This window comes from Salarias fasciatus, chromosome 5, assembly GCF_902148845.1.
Source record: "Salarias fasciatus chromosome 5, fSalaFa1.1, whole genome shotgun sequence".
NCBI lineage: Eukaryota > Metazoa > Chordata > Actinopteri > Blenniiformes > Blenniidae > Salarias > Salarias fasciatus.
In genome coordinates this window covers 19,997,388-20,016,576 of record NC_043749.1, presented here as the reverse complement: position 1 = coordinate 20,016,576, position 19,189 = coordinate 19,997,388, and the positions used below count along the sequence as shown (strand labels likewise).

At 40.1% G+C, this 19,189-nt stretch overlaps 3 protein-coding genes across 3 annotated transcripts; 2 read left to right on the top strand and 1 right to left on the bottom strand.

Annotated features, from left to right (window-relative positions):
* The first annotated feature begins 1,285 nt into the window (after nucleotides 1–1,285).
* LOC115388688 (adenosine receptor A1) lies at nucleotides 1,286–3,594 on the top strand. Its single transcript, XM_030091932.1, has 2 exons — nucleotides 1,286–1,906; nucleotides 2,916–3,594. The coding sequence occupies exons 1-2, from the start codon at nucleotides 1,551–1,553 to the stop codon at nucleotides 3,550–3,552; spliced, it is 993 nt and encodes a 330-aa protein (XP_029947792.1). The 5' UTR covers nucleotides 1,286–1,550; the 3' UTR covers nucleotides 3,553–3,594.
* A 3,534-nt stretch (nucleotides 3,595–7,128) lies between these two features.
* Nucleotides 7,129–9,566, top strand: rplp2 (ribosomal protein, large P2). Its single transcript, XM_030091724.1, has 5 exons — nucleotides 7,129–7,248; nucleotides 8,707–8,830; nucleotides 8,911–8,959; nucleotides 9,093–9,191; nucleotides 9,435–9,566. The coding sequence occupies exons 2-5, from the start codon at nucleotides 8,708–8,710 to the stop codon at nucleotides 9,509–9,511; spliced, it is 348 nt and encodes a 115-aa protein (XP_029947584.1). The 5' UTR covers nucleotides 7,129–7,248; nucleotide 8,707; the 3' UTR covers nucleotides 9,512–9,566.
* Nucleotides 9,567–11,975: 2,409 nt separating this feature from the next.
* Nucleotides 11,976–17,530, bottom strand: LOC115387870 (uncharacterized). The gene is made up of 6 exons (XM_030090742.1): nucleotides 17,240–17,530; nucleotides 15,684–16,277; nucleotides 15,430–15,540; nucleotides 15,135–15,196; nucleotides 13,583–13,843; nucleotides 11,976–13,249 (listed from the first exon to the last, which is right to left on the bottom strand). The coding sequence occupies exons 2-6, from the start codon at nucleotides 16,267–16,269 to the stop codon at nucleotides 13,211–13,213; spliced, it is 1,059 nt and encodes a 352-aa protein (XP_029946602.1). The 5' UTR covers nucleotides 16,270–16,277; nucleotides 17,240–17,530; the 3' UTR covers nucleotides 11,976–13,210.
* Nucleotides 17,531–19,189: the final 1,659 nt, after the last annotated feature.

The window sequence follows — 19,189 nt, the reverse complement described above, 5'->3', positions numbered from 1 at the left end:
TCATGCTTCAGGCTATTTGACCATTTTGTAACCAAACAAAGACTGATTGAAGCTGCCAGTGCCATCAGAGACATTTGTTCTGTTTTTTGGTTCATATAATCATTCTGTTAAAAAGGACATGAAAACACAAATAATCATCACAGTAAATTTATATATTTATTTCATGTGTTTTATGTAAGGTTTTCTTATTTTCATCTGCTAATGTAATTTTTTACAATTTTTTCTCAGTTTCTTGCCTGTTCATCTACTGAACCCAACCTCAACGGCGGCTCCCAAACAGCTATCACTAAGAAATGCTCAAATTAAGCAGAAGAAGATATTACTGAGATCTTGAGGAAATCATCTTGTAAGAAAAATGTATCAGTTTCAAGAAGCTGTGCTGTAGTGAAGTAATAAATGCTGTGCTGTTGGGCAAAGTGAGAAAGTTCCTGGTTTCAACCTACAGGCCAACGAGATCTTTGTCGACCTTCATGTGGAGTTTGCATGTTATCCACACATCTGTGCGGGTTTTCTCCTGTTGATTTTTCCTATTCCCTTCATACAAATACATGCATTTTAGACTACAGAAACAAGTGGCCAAATGTTTATGTTTGCATACGTGTGTTGAATTGGCCTTGAAGTTTCATGATGTGCAGACTGATTCCAAAATATCAGTACTTCTGATACCATGCATGCCTTTCTCATGCAATATAAATGCCCCACATGTGCCTGAGCTCATATGGTGTTCTAATAATGATTGAAAATTAGTGTCGCAACAACAACATATCCTGAGGAGGGTAAAAGAAACCTCTCATGACAGTCTGAGCGCACCTCACAATCTAACACTGCCTTCTTTGGAGCTGAGAATGAAAGCATGCTGTCTGCCCTGGTGTCCTTTTTAATAGCTGAAGTTCCCATGAAAACAGCAGTAAGTCCTCTTTGTTTAATCCATAGAAAGTAGTCTTCATACTGCTTCCTTCTCTGTTACATATAGTCAATTGTTAGTGAGTGAAATAGGATTTGAAGTAACTTGACATCCCACCAGTTCTCATTTTCTGATTTATATCACATCATAGAAACATTGAATTGATTTGATCGGTAACACTTTAAGTGACGATCGCATCTCAGTGAAAGCTGCCACTTATGACAGACCACACAGCCTCTCAAAAACCACAGACACGTGCACACACACTAAACGTGAGACAACAGTTTCACTGCAGACTGCTGCAGAAATGAAAGTCCCTCCCCCCGGTTTTATGACTCGGTTCTACAGAAGAGAGGGAGTGAGAGAGTAAGGATGCAGGAGAGTGACGATGCTCTGGTACCCAGTCCCTGTGCAGAGCTTCACTAACATGCACAGGACTGATCGTTCAGAGAGCCTTCATGAACACAAGGGGAACTCACTGTGTAAATGTGGCAAAGAGAGGAAATGCTCCTCTCCCAGTCAGATAATGTACAAATCAGAGGATGGTTTTGCTGAAGAAGACCCCAAAGTGGAGAGAAGAAGTTCCAAGTAGTTTATTTTTTTCAGAGCATCCATAAAAAGTAGACTGGACCTGAAGAGAAAAAAGATGTCTTCCTCTCCTGGTATCAAGCCACGGGAGCATGTGGACTTGTTGTACATCTCCATAGAGACAGCCATCGCTCTGGCTTCGGTGATGGGAAACGTTCTGGTGGTGGTGGTGGTGTGTGTGAACCGGGCGCTCCGTGACACCACCTTCTCCTTCATCGTGTCTCTGGCCGTGGCCGACATCGCCGTGGGAGTTCTGGTCATTCCTCTAGCTATTATCATCAGTCTGGGATTCAGCACTCAATTCTACACCTGCCTCTTCCTCTCCTGCCTGCTGCTCATCATCACTCAGAGCTCCATCCTGTCCCTGCTGGCTATAGCCATCGACAGATACCTGCGGGTCAAGATTCCCACCAGGTGAGGAACTATTGTTCAATCACATATTATCACATGAGGTGAGATTAGATTAGTTCATTTAACATTGTAGAAAACTATTTTTTTCATCCTAAGGAGGGAAATTTCCCCCTCAAACTGTCTGCTTACGAAATCAATGCTCAAACTTATGAATAAACATTTAATTTTTAATAGATGAAAGCTGTGTCATTGAAAATGTGTTGTGATTATGTTCCATCAGTGTCATTTTAATCAACGCTTTTGTGTTTACAGCAAAAACAATAAAATATTCATGACACAGAGCATTAGGAAATGGATGTGAGCATCGACTGTGTGTCGTAATTTTAGACTGATCCGGTCGTTTTGAGAAATATACTGATCCAAACCTACCCTGATCCGTGCTTGAGACACAGTAGCTTTTTATTACCTAAGTATTTATAGCTACATCTGTTATACAATTAATTATATTGTTATGGAATAAGTATATCTTCTCACATAATTTTAATTAAGAGGAGTACCTTTTATTTTCACTGATCCTAAATTCAGCACGTTGTTGACTGCCACTCAAGGAAACTCAAACAGAAAAACATCATCTCATCTCATCTCATCACAGCACAAACAACATTAAATTCGTACAGTTGTACCAACTGTGTTTCTCTTTTGCACTTTTTTTACCGTCAGATAGGAGGTTTCAGTGCTGGTATATATATATATATATATATATATATATATATATAGGAGCACCGTATATTGCAGCACAGTTTAATGCAGATCGATGGGCTGGACATCAAAAGCTTTTAAGTAAATTAAAGTGTCACTGTCTGTCTAAATAACTGACATACGCACAGTGTGTTAAAGGATTTGGCCGTCACCCAGACAGGTTTTTGTTCATCAGTTGGACCTGGATGTCAGACGCCAGCACTTGAGAGATACAAAATAATACAAGTTGGCAGAAGTTGCGCTATCATTATTATTATTTGTGTGTGCATTTAGATGGTGAGAAAACCCGTCATTTGTTTTCCCCTGTCCTCAGGTACAGCATCATAGTGACCCAGGGGAGGGCTTATGTGGCTGTGTGTCTGTGCTGGATCCTCTCCTTCCTCACTGGACTGGTCCCGATGATCGGCTGGAATAACCGCGACGCCCAGGGAAACTTCAGTATCTCCAGCGAGATCATCTGCGAGTTCACCACGGTCATGAGGATGGATTACATGGTGTACTTCAACTTCTTCGGCTGGGTGGTGGTGCCGCTGACGATAATGATCGTCCTGTACGGCGAAATCTTCCGGGTTATCCGGCGGCAGCTGAACCGCCGAGCTGAGGCCACGTGCGACGCAGACAGGTATTATCAGAAGGAGCTGAAGCTGGCCAAATCACTGGCCTTGGTGGTCTTCCTCTTTGCCGTGTGCTGGCTGCCGATACACATCATGAACTGCATTAACTTCTTTTGCCCAAAGTGTTACGTTCCCAAGTTCGCCTTGTACACTGGGATCTTCATGTCCCACGTGAACTCGGCCCTCAATCCCATGGTTTATGCGTTCAGGATAAAGCGGTTCCGTGTCACGCTGATCCAAATCACTCGCCGTTGCATGTTATGTAAAGCAGCAGAGCCCACCCCATGTCCCAGCAGCACACCGGCCCTGACTGAAAAAGTGGATGTAAACCTATAAAAAGAGCTGCAGTACCTGTTTGTTCATGGCTTCCTGTAGGAATACATCAACAGCAAACACAGGCTGACACCAAATGTGGAACATCGATCCTCTGAAAGACACAGAAAAACACTGCACTGACTCGTTCCAATGTCTGACCCATCCACGATCTTTTGAGCCATGTCTTAATAAAATGGTGCAACAATAAACAATATGAGTGGAAAATGGAACCCAATAAACTTGAATTGTGTTGCTTTAACACTTGCAGATTCAATAACAGGTCGCACATGAAACGTGATGATCTTCTGCAGGTGGAAACTTGTTGAATAAACTTCAAGTGTTTGGGTTTGTTGAAAGACACTTGAAAAAAAAAGAATAACTCCGTTTAACATAGAAATTGCTATGTTCTTCACTCATCGTTGACAGATTAAAAAGAAAGAAAGACATCATGCCATGAGATGGAGGAACTGATGCCAGTTTACTATGGGTAAAAGCAGGATGCAGGTTTCAGTTCAACACACAGAGACAGTCACACACACTCACACTTACACTCACGAGTCACTCAATCAGCCTCAATTGTTTATTTTGGACTGTGGGGAATAAAAGATGGCACACACAGCGAGAACATGCAAACTCCACATTAAAATGCTCCCTAGCACTGTGGGGCAAGAGTAGATCACTGTGACCCCATGCATGATTATGTGAAAATGTAATTCATTGATCCGAATGGATCATTTCATCTGAATTTAAGAGATGAATTTACTGAACATGAGATCACAGCACAACAGGTTGATTTAAAAATGCTAAGCCAAAGCAGTTGAGTCGGCACAGGAAGATTAATTGCAGTGAGATCGATGGAGAGTACAGTATGTTCTGTGTGTGTTTCAGAAAAACCATCCAATATACCGCGAAGTGAGAGGCTTTGCTAGGAATGCAAATTAATAACAAAGCCACTTCACCAAATGAAGCAAAACTCTGGCACCATCAAAGCAATTCGGCTGTAAGTCTTTATTGGGGGATGCAGGAACTCCAGCAGCTAATTCAGCTGGTTTAAGTCATAATTCAAAAGCTCTGACAGAATGGTGAAAAGGCTGGGGAGCATTTCAGTAAATTACCCATAGAGCATTATGCTGAAGTGATTTATTCCATCTCTAATGCTAAAGCTTTGGCTAAAGCTGCATCAGTTCTGCTTTGTCATCACTTTGACTCCTGCCTGATTTCAGTCCTATAGTGACCACTGCTCGTGGTTGATCAGGCTTGCAATATGCACCTTTTACTACATTGTCACTCAGTATGATTTAAGCATCAGGTTTAGTGTAAAACTGTACGGTGAACTTCCAGACAACCTTTATCTAACCCAGATTTATGAACATGGGAAGCCTTCGTCGTGTATCTGTCTGTCTCCGTGTGCTTCTTAATCATGAAGACATCAATACGTATATTACCATCTGTCACCTTCATCCTCACTGAGGGATTTGAAACTGCTGAGTGTGGCCTAATCCCCGGCTCTTGTCCTAGTGCGCCAAGTGCTGCATAACCAACTTGGCATTTAGAAACCATACGCTGCTGTGGCCAGTGGCCCAAACAAATGCTGCAGGAACATAAAGTATGGCATAGCTGTGGGCAGACAAGCCAAAAGCTTCAATTTTGCACCCGATATCTCATCTTCAGCTCACTTGAAAGACTAATCTTCTGCAAGGTAAGGCTCTTTATATTGATCCAGATACATTTATTGAGTAGAGGTTTTAATTTAAATAAAAACTACTATCTTTGTTGGCAAAGACATCCTCAGGCAAAGGAGAAGATTGAACATTGCAGCATTAAACAACTGCACAATGGCTGAGAGCGACGGAGCCGAAAGCAGCCAAGACCCAGAAGCCCCGCAGGAGGAGCTGGATGATGAACATCAAATCTTACTGCACTTCAGCAAACATGGCGAAGCTCGGCGTGCGATACCGTGGGAGCAGTGGACCTTCAGAGAAAAGGCAAACTACTACATGGACCGCATCTTCCTGGGGTTTCTGGTCACTTTCTTACTCCTGCTGATGGGTGAATGTGGCTATAAAATGTGGTATGTGTCAAACGTGAATAAGATCGGAGAGTTGGTTTGGGCCTCTTTGGTGTCTTTCTTTGACTGGCTCTTCACACAGGAGAGACGTGAAGAGTTGGCTGAGTTGTAACTGGTTAATACAGTCAATCCCTCAACTGGATTATTTCTGTGTTCCATGGTTTTACAAACACGTAGTCAGAAATTCAGAAACCAGTAGTATGTTCAGGATGATATTTCTAATTTTGGAAAAAAAGCAAATAAATATAACCTGAAACAAGTGTCTCAATGGACTGTCAGTCGCACACGACACACAGGAGACGTTGCTCTGTCTGGTTGTCGCCTTTCATTACGTTAATTGAGTGATCAATTAATGGATGATTCACCATTCACTTGAATGCTAGTTGCGCCACATGATGTAATAATCATAACAGAGACAGTTGATACATTTGGCTCTTTTATTATTGAAGAATTGTAACTGTGCATGCCTGAGGTAATTACCCTTGGATTTTCATTCTAGATAGTACCCTTTTCATGGATTTCTTTTTCAGTTCACTTTACATTCACAAGTATAACAAATTGGTATAACTAAGTAGATCTACTCAAAACTCTGTAAAGAGTTGTTATTCTGCTCAACATGTACTGTGAAAATTAGACTTGTTGACTAATTTATTAGTTGATAAAAGAGACGATACAAAATGTAAACTTTCAACCAGCTTATTTCAGCTGATTTGAATCATCAGTCACTCTGTAGGTCAATGCCAGCCACATGAAGCCAGACATTACAGTAAAGCAATAACACTCACAACATTGTGAAATAATAACAAAAGTTAAGCTGTAAAATATTGTTGATTTAAGTGCAGAGATAGTACGCTACATCAACTGAATATGAAATGTTAAAGTACAATATGCTGAAAGGTATTTTATGATTAAATGAAGTTCATTCATGAAACTGCACAAGTCTCAGTCTCGTTTTTTTTATTGCAGCATGTCATCTTGTTTTGCAGTATTTTGCTTTATTTGGCACTTGAACGTGCATGAGCCTGTTTGTGTGTATGTATGTAGAAGTTATGACTGAATCATTTTTTTTCCAAATAAATATATTTTCTGACTTTAGAAACACCAATTCTGACTGACTGTATGCGCCCTTTTTCAAGAATCAACTATTGACATTTAACACATCCCCAGTTGTAGAACCAGTTTTACGATCTACAAGCTACCTGGCTATACTTTGTTGATCAAAGCTTTGACTGTAAAATGTTGAGGAAGGCTACATATAAAAGAAAAGCCCTTTTCAAAAAAAAAAAATCATCTTTTTTTTAAGACATAGATGTCAGTATTTGAATAAGACAGTGTCTGATATTTTATTTTGTGGTCACATTTCCCATGAAGACAAATAAATCCCCAACACGCCCTGTATAACACCCCCACTACCTATATGAAGAAATAAAATCTAATGTGTATGATCTGTCGATGTTTGAAAGGCGTTCGTGTGTGTTTCATTGACAGTAGATTAATAATAGAGTTGGTTTGCTATGACGTCACATGACTGCCATCTAAATGGACCAATGAAATCCACGCGATCAGATTTCTGCAGCTTCCGGTCTCACCCTTCTTCCTCTTCCTGAATACTTAGCGTGACCGACGTTTCGTGTCTCTTTAGACTTAAAGTAAGTCAAAAATAATTTATTTGACTCAATCTTTACTTAGTTATCGTTGATTTTATCGTATTATTTGGGTGACAAACACTTGGTAGTCGTTTTTAAATGGAAACAGATGCGTAGTTTTGGTATTTTAGCTGGGAGGGCAGACGGAGCCGCATGCTCATGTTAGCTGTTAATCACATCCACCCAAATAAGTTAATAATGCCAGAAAGGTCATCCCGAAGGTTTGCAATAGCTTGATGTTAAAACTGTTCAGGTGTTTTTGTCCTTGCGTAATGTGTATCTGACATCGTTTAGTGGAATTGATAAAACGCCTAGCGTTAGCCTAGCTTACAAGCGTGAGCTCACGTTGTTTGTTGCTCACAGTAGTATGGCAGCAATATTTCGTACTCATCGTTTTTGAGTAAATTGCATTTTGTATACAGCATCTCTGTTTTGTCGTTTTGTAAGAGAGGCGCGCGTCTTTGTAGTGAGAAACAAATAAACCGTCTGTATGTCCTAAGGCTGCCACCTAGTGGTGGTTTCTCAGTACTGATGGAAAAATAAACCATGTTTACCCTTTTGAGTTATTAATAGAAAAATAAATAACGATGTCAGAATACAGATTAAATAAGATTCTGTGCAGTAATATCGACAGATGTATTGAACTTGTATAGTTTTAGATGGTAGCTTATTTAATTACTAAACGTCAGACAGCTCTGTGATTTCACATTAAATGATAAGACTGTTTACTCTAATGCTAACCCACCTGCCAGACCAAAATGTAATAAAACTGGACTTCCTGTAAGTAGTTATTACCACTTGTGTATTTTTATCTGGAGAGAACCTTTACAGGGCAAAACCAGTAGCATATATAGCAGAAGTGACTTGGCAGTATTTTCATCAGCTATCCATATTTTCTCTAATTATTAATTTAAGAATATTATATTGAATAATGTCAACAAATGTCATACCAAAATCATTTTCAGATTTTTTTCATCATGACCTATTCAGTATTCATTTAATTGTCTTTATGGAATAAGTTTGATATCTTAGTAGGCACAGATGATTATCGGGCATGCATTGAAAATTACTCAGAAATTAAATAAATTTTACAAGTTACTGGTTCTCTGAATGAGATGCATATACTATTGGATTTCTATGAAAGGTTATAGAGCTTTTGGAATAGGCTTTGGCAGTTTAATGCAGAGACCTTTATTCAAACTTTAGTATATCAGTTTAGTCTGATTGCAAATAAACTTGTTAGTATTGAAGGTACCGGACAAAGTGGAAGTAACCATAACGTGGCCACTTGCCTAATAAAATGAGATGCACTTTAAGAAGAAAAAAAACGGTAAAGTCAGTTCTGTTTGTCACCTGACAGCTTTCATATTGAGATGTCTTCACTCGATAGCTTCACTCTGGCAGACAGCATGACCTTTCACACAGATTGTTCACCTTTTATTTTCTGCTTCCTCTCTGCAGAATGCGTTACGTGGCCGCTTACCTCCTCGCTGCTCTCGGTGGAAACACCAGCCCCACAGCTAAAGACATCAAGGCTATCTTGGACAGCGTAGGAATAGAGGCCGATGACGAACGCTTAAATAAGGTAAACCATTCAGCAAAGTTTAGTTTGAGAAACTAGACCCCCAACCGCCGCACTGACAATACTTTGGCTGCTCTCTACAGGTCATAAGCGAGCTCAGTGGGAAAGACATCAATGAAGTCATGAACTCAGGTATGGCCTTTTCATCTATAATTCCCCTCCTTCTCCGGGGCAGTCAGCTGGATCTAGTTCTACAGTGTTGAGTTCAGCGTAGTAGCGTACATGAAAGTTTGCTGAAAAATGTTTTTCCTTCCTCTTTCTGCAGGCCTCTCCAAGTTAGCCTCTGTACCAGCAGGTGGTGCTGTAGCGGCACCTGCCGCTGCTGGTGGTGGGGCCGCTGGAGCTGGGGCTGCCCCTGCTGCTGGTACGTGGACATTCATACCATTTATAGCATTCTGAGCTCATTTCTTTTTAAAAAAAAGAATAATATAAGAAAGAAAAAAAAAAGATGCCCTCTCTAAACACCGGCTTCCATAAAGCATTGATCATATGTTGCGGTATTTCGGTAGCAATTTAATAATAATTTAATAAATCTGTAAAAGCTTTTAGATTTACAATTATTCAGACTCGAGGCCTCTAAATCTTGATTTGTTTTGTTTTTTTCCAGCGGAAGAGAAAAAGGAGGAGAAGAAAGAGGAATCCGAAGAGTCGGATGAAGACATGGGCTTCGGACTCTTTGATTAATCTTCCTTCTCTGTGTATAAAAAGCAATAAAAATGTAAAAGGTTTACAGAAATCATGTTGTATTTCCTTTATTTGATAGGTTTCAAATATTTTATCTGATTGTAGTTTAGTAAAGGGAAGTAAGAGACGAGGATTCAACTGTTGTGTCGCCTTGTCAGAACAGAAGAGACCAGCAGTGTGCCATCATGAGGCCATCCAGAGTCTGGTGGTCAGCTCACTGAAACCCAGTCCGAGTGAGTCAAACACCCTGTTTGCCACATCATTAGATAGAAAACAGGATTAGAAACTATTGTCCTCAAAGTGACTTTGGGTCATCCTATGTATCTGAAGCCTGAGCTCAGGGCTTGGTGTCTTTTTTTCCAACAGTAGTGAAGCAAACATTTTAAAAAGTTCTTCTTATTGTGCTATGACTAATCACCAGTTGGTTTTGAATTTCTTTTTTCCCCCCTCAACCTGTGGTGAATACCCAGTCCCAGAGCCCATTTTGAGCTCGAAACCGTTGACAGTCTCAGTGAGGTGAGAGCTAACCACTGCAGCTCTGCTCTAGCTGTACAGGTTAAAGGCTTGTGGTAAATATATTGACCCAGAAATGAGGTGTGGCGATAATGTTCCTCAAACAAGAATCTGTTTGACTTTCAGTCTCCTGATCAGCTGTTATTCGCAGTGAAAATGCAGGTTAAGGTGAAAGCAAACACCCCCGTGCTGTTTTTAGTGTTATTGATCACTTGCGCTTTCGTCAATTTGAGCAAAGATGAAGCGATTTAATACACGAATGATGCCTGAGTCACCAGTCAGTCACAACTCGCGTTATGTAACTGAAATTCATTTGTATTTAGTGTTAATTGTGTCACATCTCTTCACTGTCTGGTAATCCCAGTGAGAAATGGGACATTAAACTTTCCATTGCCTTACCTGTTCTACATCCTGTTCGTCAAATTAATTCTCAGCATTGACTTTGGAGTAATGAGGATTAAACTGTTACCTCTGGGTGGATTTTAAAATTGCTTGTATTTCTCAGCTTTATAACAGGCTAACTGAGCTCTGCTGTTTTCTCTGGGGTGTATGTGTCGCATAGCACTGCACTGGATGAACAGACACACACAGAGACACAGGTCTCCTGTGAGTTCATTACCTGTGGTAGGTCCTGTTCCACAGGTGAGCGTCGTCACTGCACGCGATGTGCATGAAACTGACGGGCTGTTGAATCTCTTTTCATCACATACATGGCACCTCATGTGCTGATTAAAAAAAAAAAAAAAGAGAGAGATTTCAGACATCTGTTAACTGAGTACAAGTATTTTAACGTGTACATGGTTCACTACAGAGTATTGTGAGGAACAAACCGCACACTGTTCGCAGCAGTTGCTGCCATGACGTGTTGATTTCACTCTCAGGAATGTGCTCAGGCCCACGCTGCAGGCTGTTGTTTCAGCGCTGCTCAGGGAAGATTAGAGCTGTGGCCTGGTAAAGAACTTGTGAATGCCTTGACTTTTCTTGGTGCCTCACACAACTTTGCAACAGAAAACCAAGCTGAATTTAAATTCTAGGCTGAGAGTGTTAATGCGCCTGTGCGGCACAGCAGTTTGAGCTGGTTTTAAGGCACTCGGTTTCACAAAATGGCGTCACTATCAGGGCGTCAGGCACAAGGTTAGGATGTTGTAAACCAACAGAATGTCACGAGCAACATTGCATTTGAAAAAAACAAATCCTGATCCGAATCTTACCTAAAGATAGAATAAACTTTCCTAAATAAATGAAAGTTGCTGTCAATTTCCTATTTAATCTCCTGTGGATGAATGGCTTACCAGTAGCTTGAGGTTTTAACCACTTGACCTATTACAGGTTATTACCTGCAGTTCAGTTCAGAAAACTTTTTTCATCATGCAAGGAGCAATTCATTCACAGCCAATAAATGAATCAATCAATCTGTCATGGAAACAATTTACACTTGGTACAGGGGACAGAGGGAGATAGATAAACCAGATATGATATAACATTCAGCATAAAAAGAAGGCAGGATCAAACAACTAACAAAAAAGTTGTAATAAAAAATAAGACGTGTCCTGTAGATAGAATCGTTTAATAAAGTCATTTAAAATGGGTGTGGTCTGATAGCAGAGGAAATGAAGGACTTTGAGTTTTCTTTCAGGCGCATTATGACATCTAATCTCATTTTTTTTTCATCAGTATGCTAGTTAGCTGCCCAACCAACAGGAGATTTTCTTTTTTCAAATAACATCTATGGGGAAAAAAATCTCTCTTCCTTTTAGAACAAGTGTGAGCAGCTCCAGATCTGCCTCTGCCCGTCTGACAGTTCTCTTCTGGATTTCTTAAGAATGAATGAATCACATGGAGTGTTCACAGTGATTACCTTCCTGGTTTTGATTCGCATTGCTTTCTGTCACTGCGTGTTTAAGAGTGACGAGTTCATTCAACATAAAATTAAAACCCGGCAGCAGTGTAATTGAAAGAGTCTTTTATTTGAATGTCATGAGAATGCCAGCATTCATAACAACAAACATTTACAGTCACATTTTAGATCTGCTAAACAAAAGAAATGTCTAAAAAATATTGCACATTTCAGCTTCTGTATAAAAATATAGAGAAGTTTTTCCATTTCAAATCAATGTAAACACACTGACTTGGCAAGCATATATTTAGTGTTGTTGGTAGAAACTACTTTGTGCCTTGAATATTTGACTTTTCAGTGGAAAACAAGTAAAGCTGCTCAGTGAGCTCTTGACGGCTCAGCTGTATTCTGACTTTATTAGTTTATTGCCTGCTTTCATGTAAACTTTGGTACGACAGTAAATTTGGCTATGCTGTAGCTTCCCATTGAATCGCAGGTGACGGCTGCTACAACAGACTTCAGTGTGCAAGAATACCAACAGTACCATGTACGTCATCTACATACGCTGCCTTCAGGAAATTAACAAACCAAGATTCAAGCTGTTGGATCTCGTACCACAGCAGTATTGAGGGGTTTTTTTTTGTTTTGTTTTTTTTAAACATTTTTTTGTACATAAGTGTTATGAAGTTTAACCTCAGTAACTTAACAGCAACTTCATTTCGTGGCTGATTCAAGTTTGTTTGTACTGATGGGTAAAAATCTAAAAAAAATCTATTACAGGGGCAGGTAAAATCTGAGGGAGAATGTCTCCATGTTCCAGCATGTTGACACAACAGGAATCTGCAAATAGTTTAGGTGCCGCAATTCGATCGTTACATAATTCTCTGCTGCACTTGGACTGGTTGTAAGCAGCTGCAGGCGTAATGACGTGTCAGTCGTCAAATCTGTGACACTGTCCACAAGATCACCTCATGATTTCTTTGGTCGCATTATGCTGACAAAACAAAAAAACAAAAAAAACAAACCTTTCTCACTGTATGACCTAAAACCACAGGCTCAATTAAAAATATCAACACTTTTCTCCAGATTTCATCCGAGAAAACTGAAAGCAAAATGGTCGTCTTGGGCTAATCCTCAAAGTAAAACTCAAATTGTCACTTTTTATAAGCAGATACGTCCTGTTGGAGCACCGTTTCAGTGACAACAGAATAGAAAAAGCAAACAGGAACAGTTTAATTTATGTTTTGACACGCTTCGAAATCTAAAATGAGGAACTTGTGGTTGTGACACGACCTTTTAAACGCGTGAGAAAAGTGAAGATTTCACTTGCAGTTTTGGGTTTATGTGTCTCAGTCATCGCTGTCGGACCATGGATGATCTGTACAGGCCTGGAACACACAAGGCAACAACAGCTTCAATACACAACCTTTTACTTCTTTTGTGAATCTACTTTACAATAAGTGGAGCTTACCCAAGTTTTGACAATGTGGGGATTGTGATATTTTCTTATCTATATTTTACATGAATATGAAGTGTTCTGAAGTGGAAATAGGCAACTGACTCTACATAATAAACTAACTTGAATTGGTTTAAACTTGTATAAAATTACACTTTACTATAACACAACTCCCACATTACACAAAACAAGACTAATAACGCAGTTTTAAGTGTTTGACTGAGTCTATTATGTTAATGTGTGTGTTGTACCATCAGATTCTCACCTGTGTGTACTCGAATCGGTCCTGCAAATAGCGCTTGCCCAGCCCTTTGATGTGGCCCACGTTCTGCTTGGACAGACCGGCGATCTGAGCCGTGAACTCCAGCGTGAACGCCAGCTTGACCAGCTCGGGGGCTGTCGGGGGCACGGTGGGGGGGCCGATGGTGGGCGTCGCTTCTTCCTCCAGGTAGGCGTCGGCCAGCTTCTGAAAGGACGAGTAGGTCATCCCCTGGAAGAAAGTGTTCAGGGTGGGGTTGTCTTTCAGCTGGAAGAGACGAGGAGACGAGAGCCGTTAAGCGATGGATCGTGTTCTCTGAAATACTTCTAACAAGTCCATCAAATCAAATCAATGTCGTCATGGTTGTCGTTTTGGCTGCTTCTTTCCAGTGTTGTCATATTGCATCATATTATAAATTTAATCTTTATTTATATAGCGCCTTTAATATATAGAATAATAACGGTGAAGTACTGTAAGGGCGAGACATTAAAAAGTGATGATAAAACAAGAAATGAATCAATTTGAGATCCGCATGTTTTAAATAGGAACAACAAAATTCCCCCTCTGAGTTGATGACTGAGCGCCTTGCTCAGGGACTCGCAGCACTGCGCTGTTGGCAGTGTTGGAGATTTAATTAATGTGGTTAAGTAATTGTCAGTCGGAGACGCAGAAAGCTGTAAAGTCCAAGGCAGCTTTATTAAAGCTGCAGCTAATGATCGATGCCGTTATTGATTAATGCATCATTTAGTCTTTCATTGTATTGGCTGTTTAGTCCATAAAACATTAAGACATATTTTTAAAAAAGCCAATCAGTGTTCTCTTAAGTCACACTGGGACATTTACAGCAACTTGTCCAACCAACAGTGCCAAAAAACAGCAAATTTATGGTCGCACTGGAAAAATCAACACTTTGAATATTCACATTTAAGAGGTTCGGCGTCCTCCTAAAGTTCAGTGACTGCTTGGTGATTCTGAACCATTAGCTTCCATTAAATATAAACGGTTTCCTAAAATACAATGTAATACTCATTGTAAAAACCGATACTGGCTTCAACACAACATCATGCAAATCGCATGAGAGGACTGTTTGTTTATGGCCAGTTTCATGGCCACGTCTTCTGCTGCCTGCAGTTTCACTTTCTGTTGATGTGACAACGTTGAAAACAGTGACATCAGGCAGGCCGAGGGGAAAACAACCTTTACAGAAAGACCTTCTCAAAACAAATTCAGCCAGAGGAATTGGACTTGTGTTGGCAGACGTTTTGCTCCTCGTCCAAGAAGCTTCAATGACCAAGTTTAATTACCTCAATAGTTTAGCACGTTTTTAAATCTTGTAATTAAATGATGCAGTTTGTACTCATATTCTTCATAGTGCTTTTATGATTTGTTGGTGAGTGTTGAGCTGAAGCGCAATTTGATTTCATAATCATGAATGAATATCACTATCAGATCAAACTGTATCAAGAGCAAGTGAAGCACTTATCCTGGGGCGATTCCCCGGTTAATTACATGTATTACTTCAAAGTAAGTCCTACATTAAAGAGCAACAAACTCCAACCTTGGCATCAATGGCGTCTCCTTGCTCCTTTGTCAAAGCAATGATCCTGTTGATTAGTTCCTCTGTAGGCAGCAAACAAAGACAATCAATAAAATAAGTACAAAAAAGTGAAGACTGCACAGAACACTGGACACATATAGCAGCATCTTAGTCATATTTAGAAATGCAGAAAGTGTCAGCAATACTTAGAATTGTTTAGCTGCTGCTCCAATTGATTGAGTTTGTGCTTTAAATGTGTGGTTTTTGCTTCAGGAGAGACATTTCACCGTTGAAAAAGAGAAGCATTTTTTCTCACCTTTAGATAGAGGCTTATCTTCCTCTTTTTCTTTCACCTCTCGCACAATTTTTTCTAGCTCTGTCGTCACGTTCTCATAGTAGGAGTAAGTCGGTTCCACACTCACGACGGCTGCAAAGCAACAGATTGGTTATTTTTAAGTCAACTTCTGTAAAAACGGCATGAGAAACAACTCTGAAGACACTGGCGTGACCACGAGTTCAACTGAATCTGGCTACACTCAGCCTCTGAAGTTAATTCATCTTTAAACTCACCTTCAACACCAGTGATATCAGCAGCGTTGAGCTCTTTACCAGTCGTATTTTGTCTGACAAGAGATAGTCTCTTTTTGGAGAATCTCCTAATTATGGACTTTTTCCTTGAACTCTTATTCCGTGGGGTGATCGGGGCGGTCGGCAGGCAGGTGATGGCAGCGTCGGAGGCCTCGGACGTCTCAGCGGGACTTTCCTGCTCTTCGTCTTTGTCCTCGCTACTCTTCCGAGAGAAGAACTCAAACAGATTCTTCCAAAACGAAGGTTTCTTGTTCTTCTTGCCAGAATTGTCTGCTCCTTCAACAACACACGGCTCAGGCTGATTGTCTGATGGTTCGAACAAACTACGCTCTTCGATTTCCTCCTCATCTGAGGGGACAGCCAAGTGGAGGGAGGGGTCGCTGGAGTGGCGCCTTTTTCGGACGGTCACCCATTTCTCTTTTTTCTGAGATTTCTTGTGAGAGACCGCGCCGTCGTTCAGGCTGAGGCTGCGCCTGACGTACACCTCCAGGAGACGCGCCGTGTCCTTGTGAGGCACAAAAATCAGCTGGCTGTTCGCCGGCTTGTGCCTTTCTGCGTGTGTTTCCATGTCCGGCTCTGAAGGTTAAAAGAAGACACACACCGAGTTATTCCCTTTCTGTTTCTGAAACCTTGTACCGCTTCATTCATCGTTTAGCCAACTCAGGGTGATGGACAGCTGGAGAAGAGTCCAGCTGTGTGTATGGTGAAGGTAGGAAACACCCTGGACAGATCGGCCCACCACTCACACTCATTCACACCTCCAGTCAGTTTACAATCACTATAAAAAATTGGCCCTATATGCATGTTTTTGGACTGTGGAAGACGACCTGGAGAAAACCTACACGAGGCAGAGGGCGACATGAAGCCTCCACACAGAAGGAACTACCCAGATTTAAACAGAGTACCGTCTAAATGTGAGGCAAAAGCACCATTCAATTTAGGTAAAGTAGCTTTAAAAGGAACCTACAGAAAACCGGTGGGAGTCATTTTTCTGGGAAATTGTTCACACAGCCACATTCTTGGTAGTAAAAACCCATTGATCAAGAATATAATTGTTCACTTTTTTTGGCTCAAAAGAATACATGTGCAACGATACCCTTAAAACTATAATTTTCAAAATAACTGTCAAAGACTGTTCATCAATTCCAGCAAACAAGACAGAAGAGGTTAAAAACTGAGTATTTTCTTTGCAATCTGTTGGTACATTGTGTGCCTTCCCATCTTTATGCATGTTGCAGCAACACAACGACTAAAACAAACTGTTACCATCCTGTTACACACAGGCTGATTTACTGTTAATAAAAACAAATAATAAAGTAATCACAATCGGGGCAACTTTTAGGATGAGTTTAAAGTCTTTCAGAAATATTTCTGTGCACCATAGACACTCCTGTCTTACATGACACTGTTTATCAGAGAGATGATAAATGATCCCACAGCTGTGGACGCTAAACTCTGCTGAAGTCCAAAGAAGAGGAAGTACAACAAAAACAAACAAACAAACCAAAACCAGAGAGGGCCGTCAAGAGATTACTCACCTTTTGAGGCTCTTTAGCTCCCGGTAAAGGTCTGTCTTCATGTAGTTATAGGAGCGCGTCTAAAGTGCATATACCTGCCCACACCTCCTCCTGTTTCTCCTCCTCCTCCTTCCATGTATGGACACGTCGCTATCCAGCTCCTTCACCTGCTGCCGCCATGTGGGAGGAGAGAAGAAATCTGCAGCACTTCCTGCTTTGTGTGAGTCACCAGACGTCAAACTGAACTGTTGCTACGAGGCTGAAGTTAGCTTCCGTTTCAAATGTAAGGGGAAATTTAAGGGGGAATGTTTTCACATTTGAAGAGGCCATTCGTTCTCTGTCCGTTTTCTATATTTCCCCCTTAACTTTCCCCTTAAATGAAGAAACGGAAGCCAACTTCAGCCTCGGACTGTTGTTTATGGTTTCACTGTCAGTGCTGCTGCTGGAAACGACCACATGTAAAAAGTCTGAAAACCCCCACACATCACTTCCTGTCACGAAAAAGAAAGAAAAACAGTTTGCGTCGTCTGTGTGGACGCGACTTATGAAAATGTGAAATGCTAGAATGCCATGTTTTTCAAAATCAGAAAGCCTTTATTTCTATTGTATATCGAAAACAAGGAAATTAAAGTGCATTTGTAAAAATGCAAAATTAATAGAACATAAATAACGCTCAACATGTAAACGAATGAAAGCCATCGGCACTACAGTTCCTTAATGAAATCCAGTTTATTCCACAAATTCAGATAGATTTCTCAGAAATGTTCAAGTCCAATGCAGAAAAAAAAAACCTTATATGATGTAATGTCAATAACTTTTGCTTTTTAAAAACTATTGTTAAACAATCTCAACTTTAAAAAGCAATGCAAACAATGATTGGACTTAAACAGAGTGGAAAAAACAACTTTATGTGTTTCTGTTAGCTCTGAAGTCTCCTACACTTTCATGAGACGCTCAACAATTAAGTTCCAGCTCTGTAAAAGATGCACTTCACCTCAAATCTCCCATGTTCATTACAATGGAGAAGTCTGTCTTAATGTTATTTGAAAGCCAGGTCTTTGTCACTTTGTGAGCAGATTCCACTGTTCCGATGTCTGAGTGGAGTCAATTCAAACACAAGCTTCTTAGTTCTCTGAAATAATTCTCCTGGAAGGATGTGAAAAGTGGACTTTTGGTTACCCAAAGTTAGATGCAACATTGCCATCTCTTTGCTGTTTACATTCAAAACAGATGTAAATGTATGTAAGCTGTGAGACAGAAGAGAAAAAAATCTCTACAGCCAAAACTCCCACAGTAAAGGGTTAAACAGATTATTAGAATGGATGTAAACTGAACATTTTGGCAGGATGCACACAAATCAAAGAATGTCTGGCTGCAAATGTAGTTTTGTTTCCTTTCCAATTTTAGTCATTGTTAAGGCCTCAAGGGGTGGAAAAAAAAAATCCCCAAAACCTTTTACATTCAGAAACAGATTATTAAATGTGATGAATTTGTTGTGACAGATAATTTGTTCAGAAGATATACCATTTTAAATCCACCTCCCCTTTTGTCTAACTCTGTACTGTAATGAAAAGTAATGCAGTTTACTTTGCCACACTATATTTAAGGATGCCACAGTACAGTTTTGACTACTATAATATAATATAATATAATATAATATAATATAATATAATATAATATAATATAATATAATATAATATAATATAATGACTGAATTGTTGCTTAATGCATCAATTAAAAGAGGCATCGATTGGTGTCAGCATCAGAAAAAGAAAAATATTAAATCATGTAACTGTTTCTGAGGACACTTTTAGATGAGTTTGTTTGTTGTCCAGCCTGCAGCTGAAAACCCATAGAAAGACATTTGATTACATCGCTGTTTAATTATTTGAAAAGCAGCAAAAATCTCCAGACTCTAATTCATCATGATGGGGATAAAAAATTCTGTTGGTTGTTTATGTTTTCAGGCTC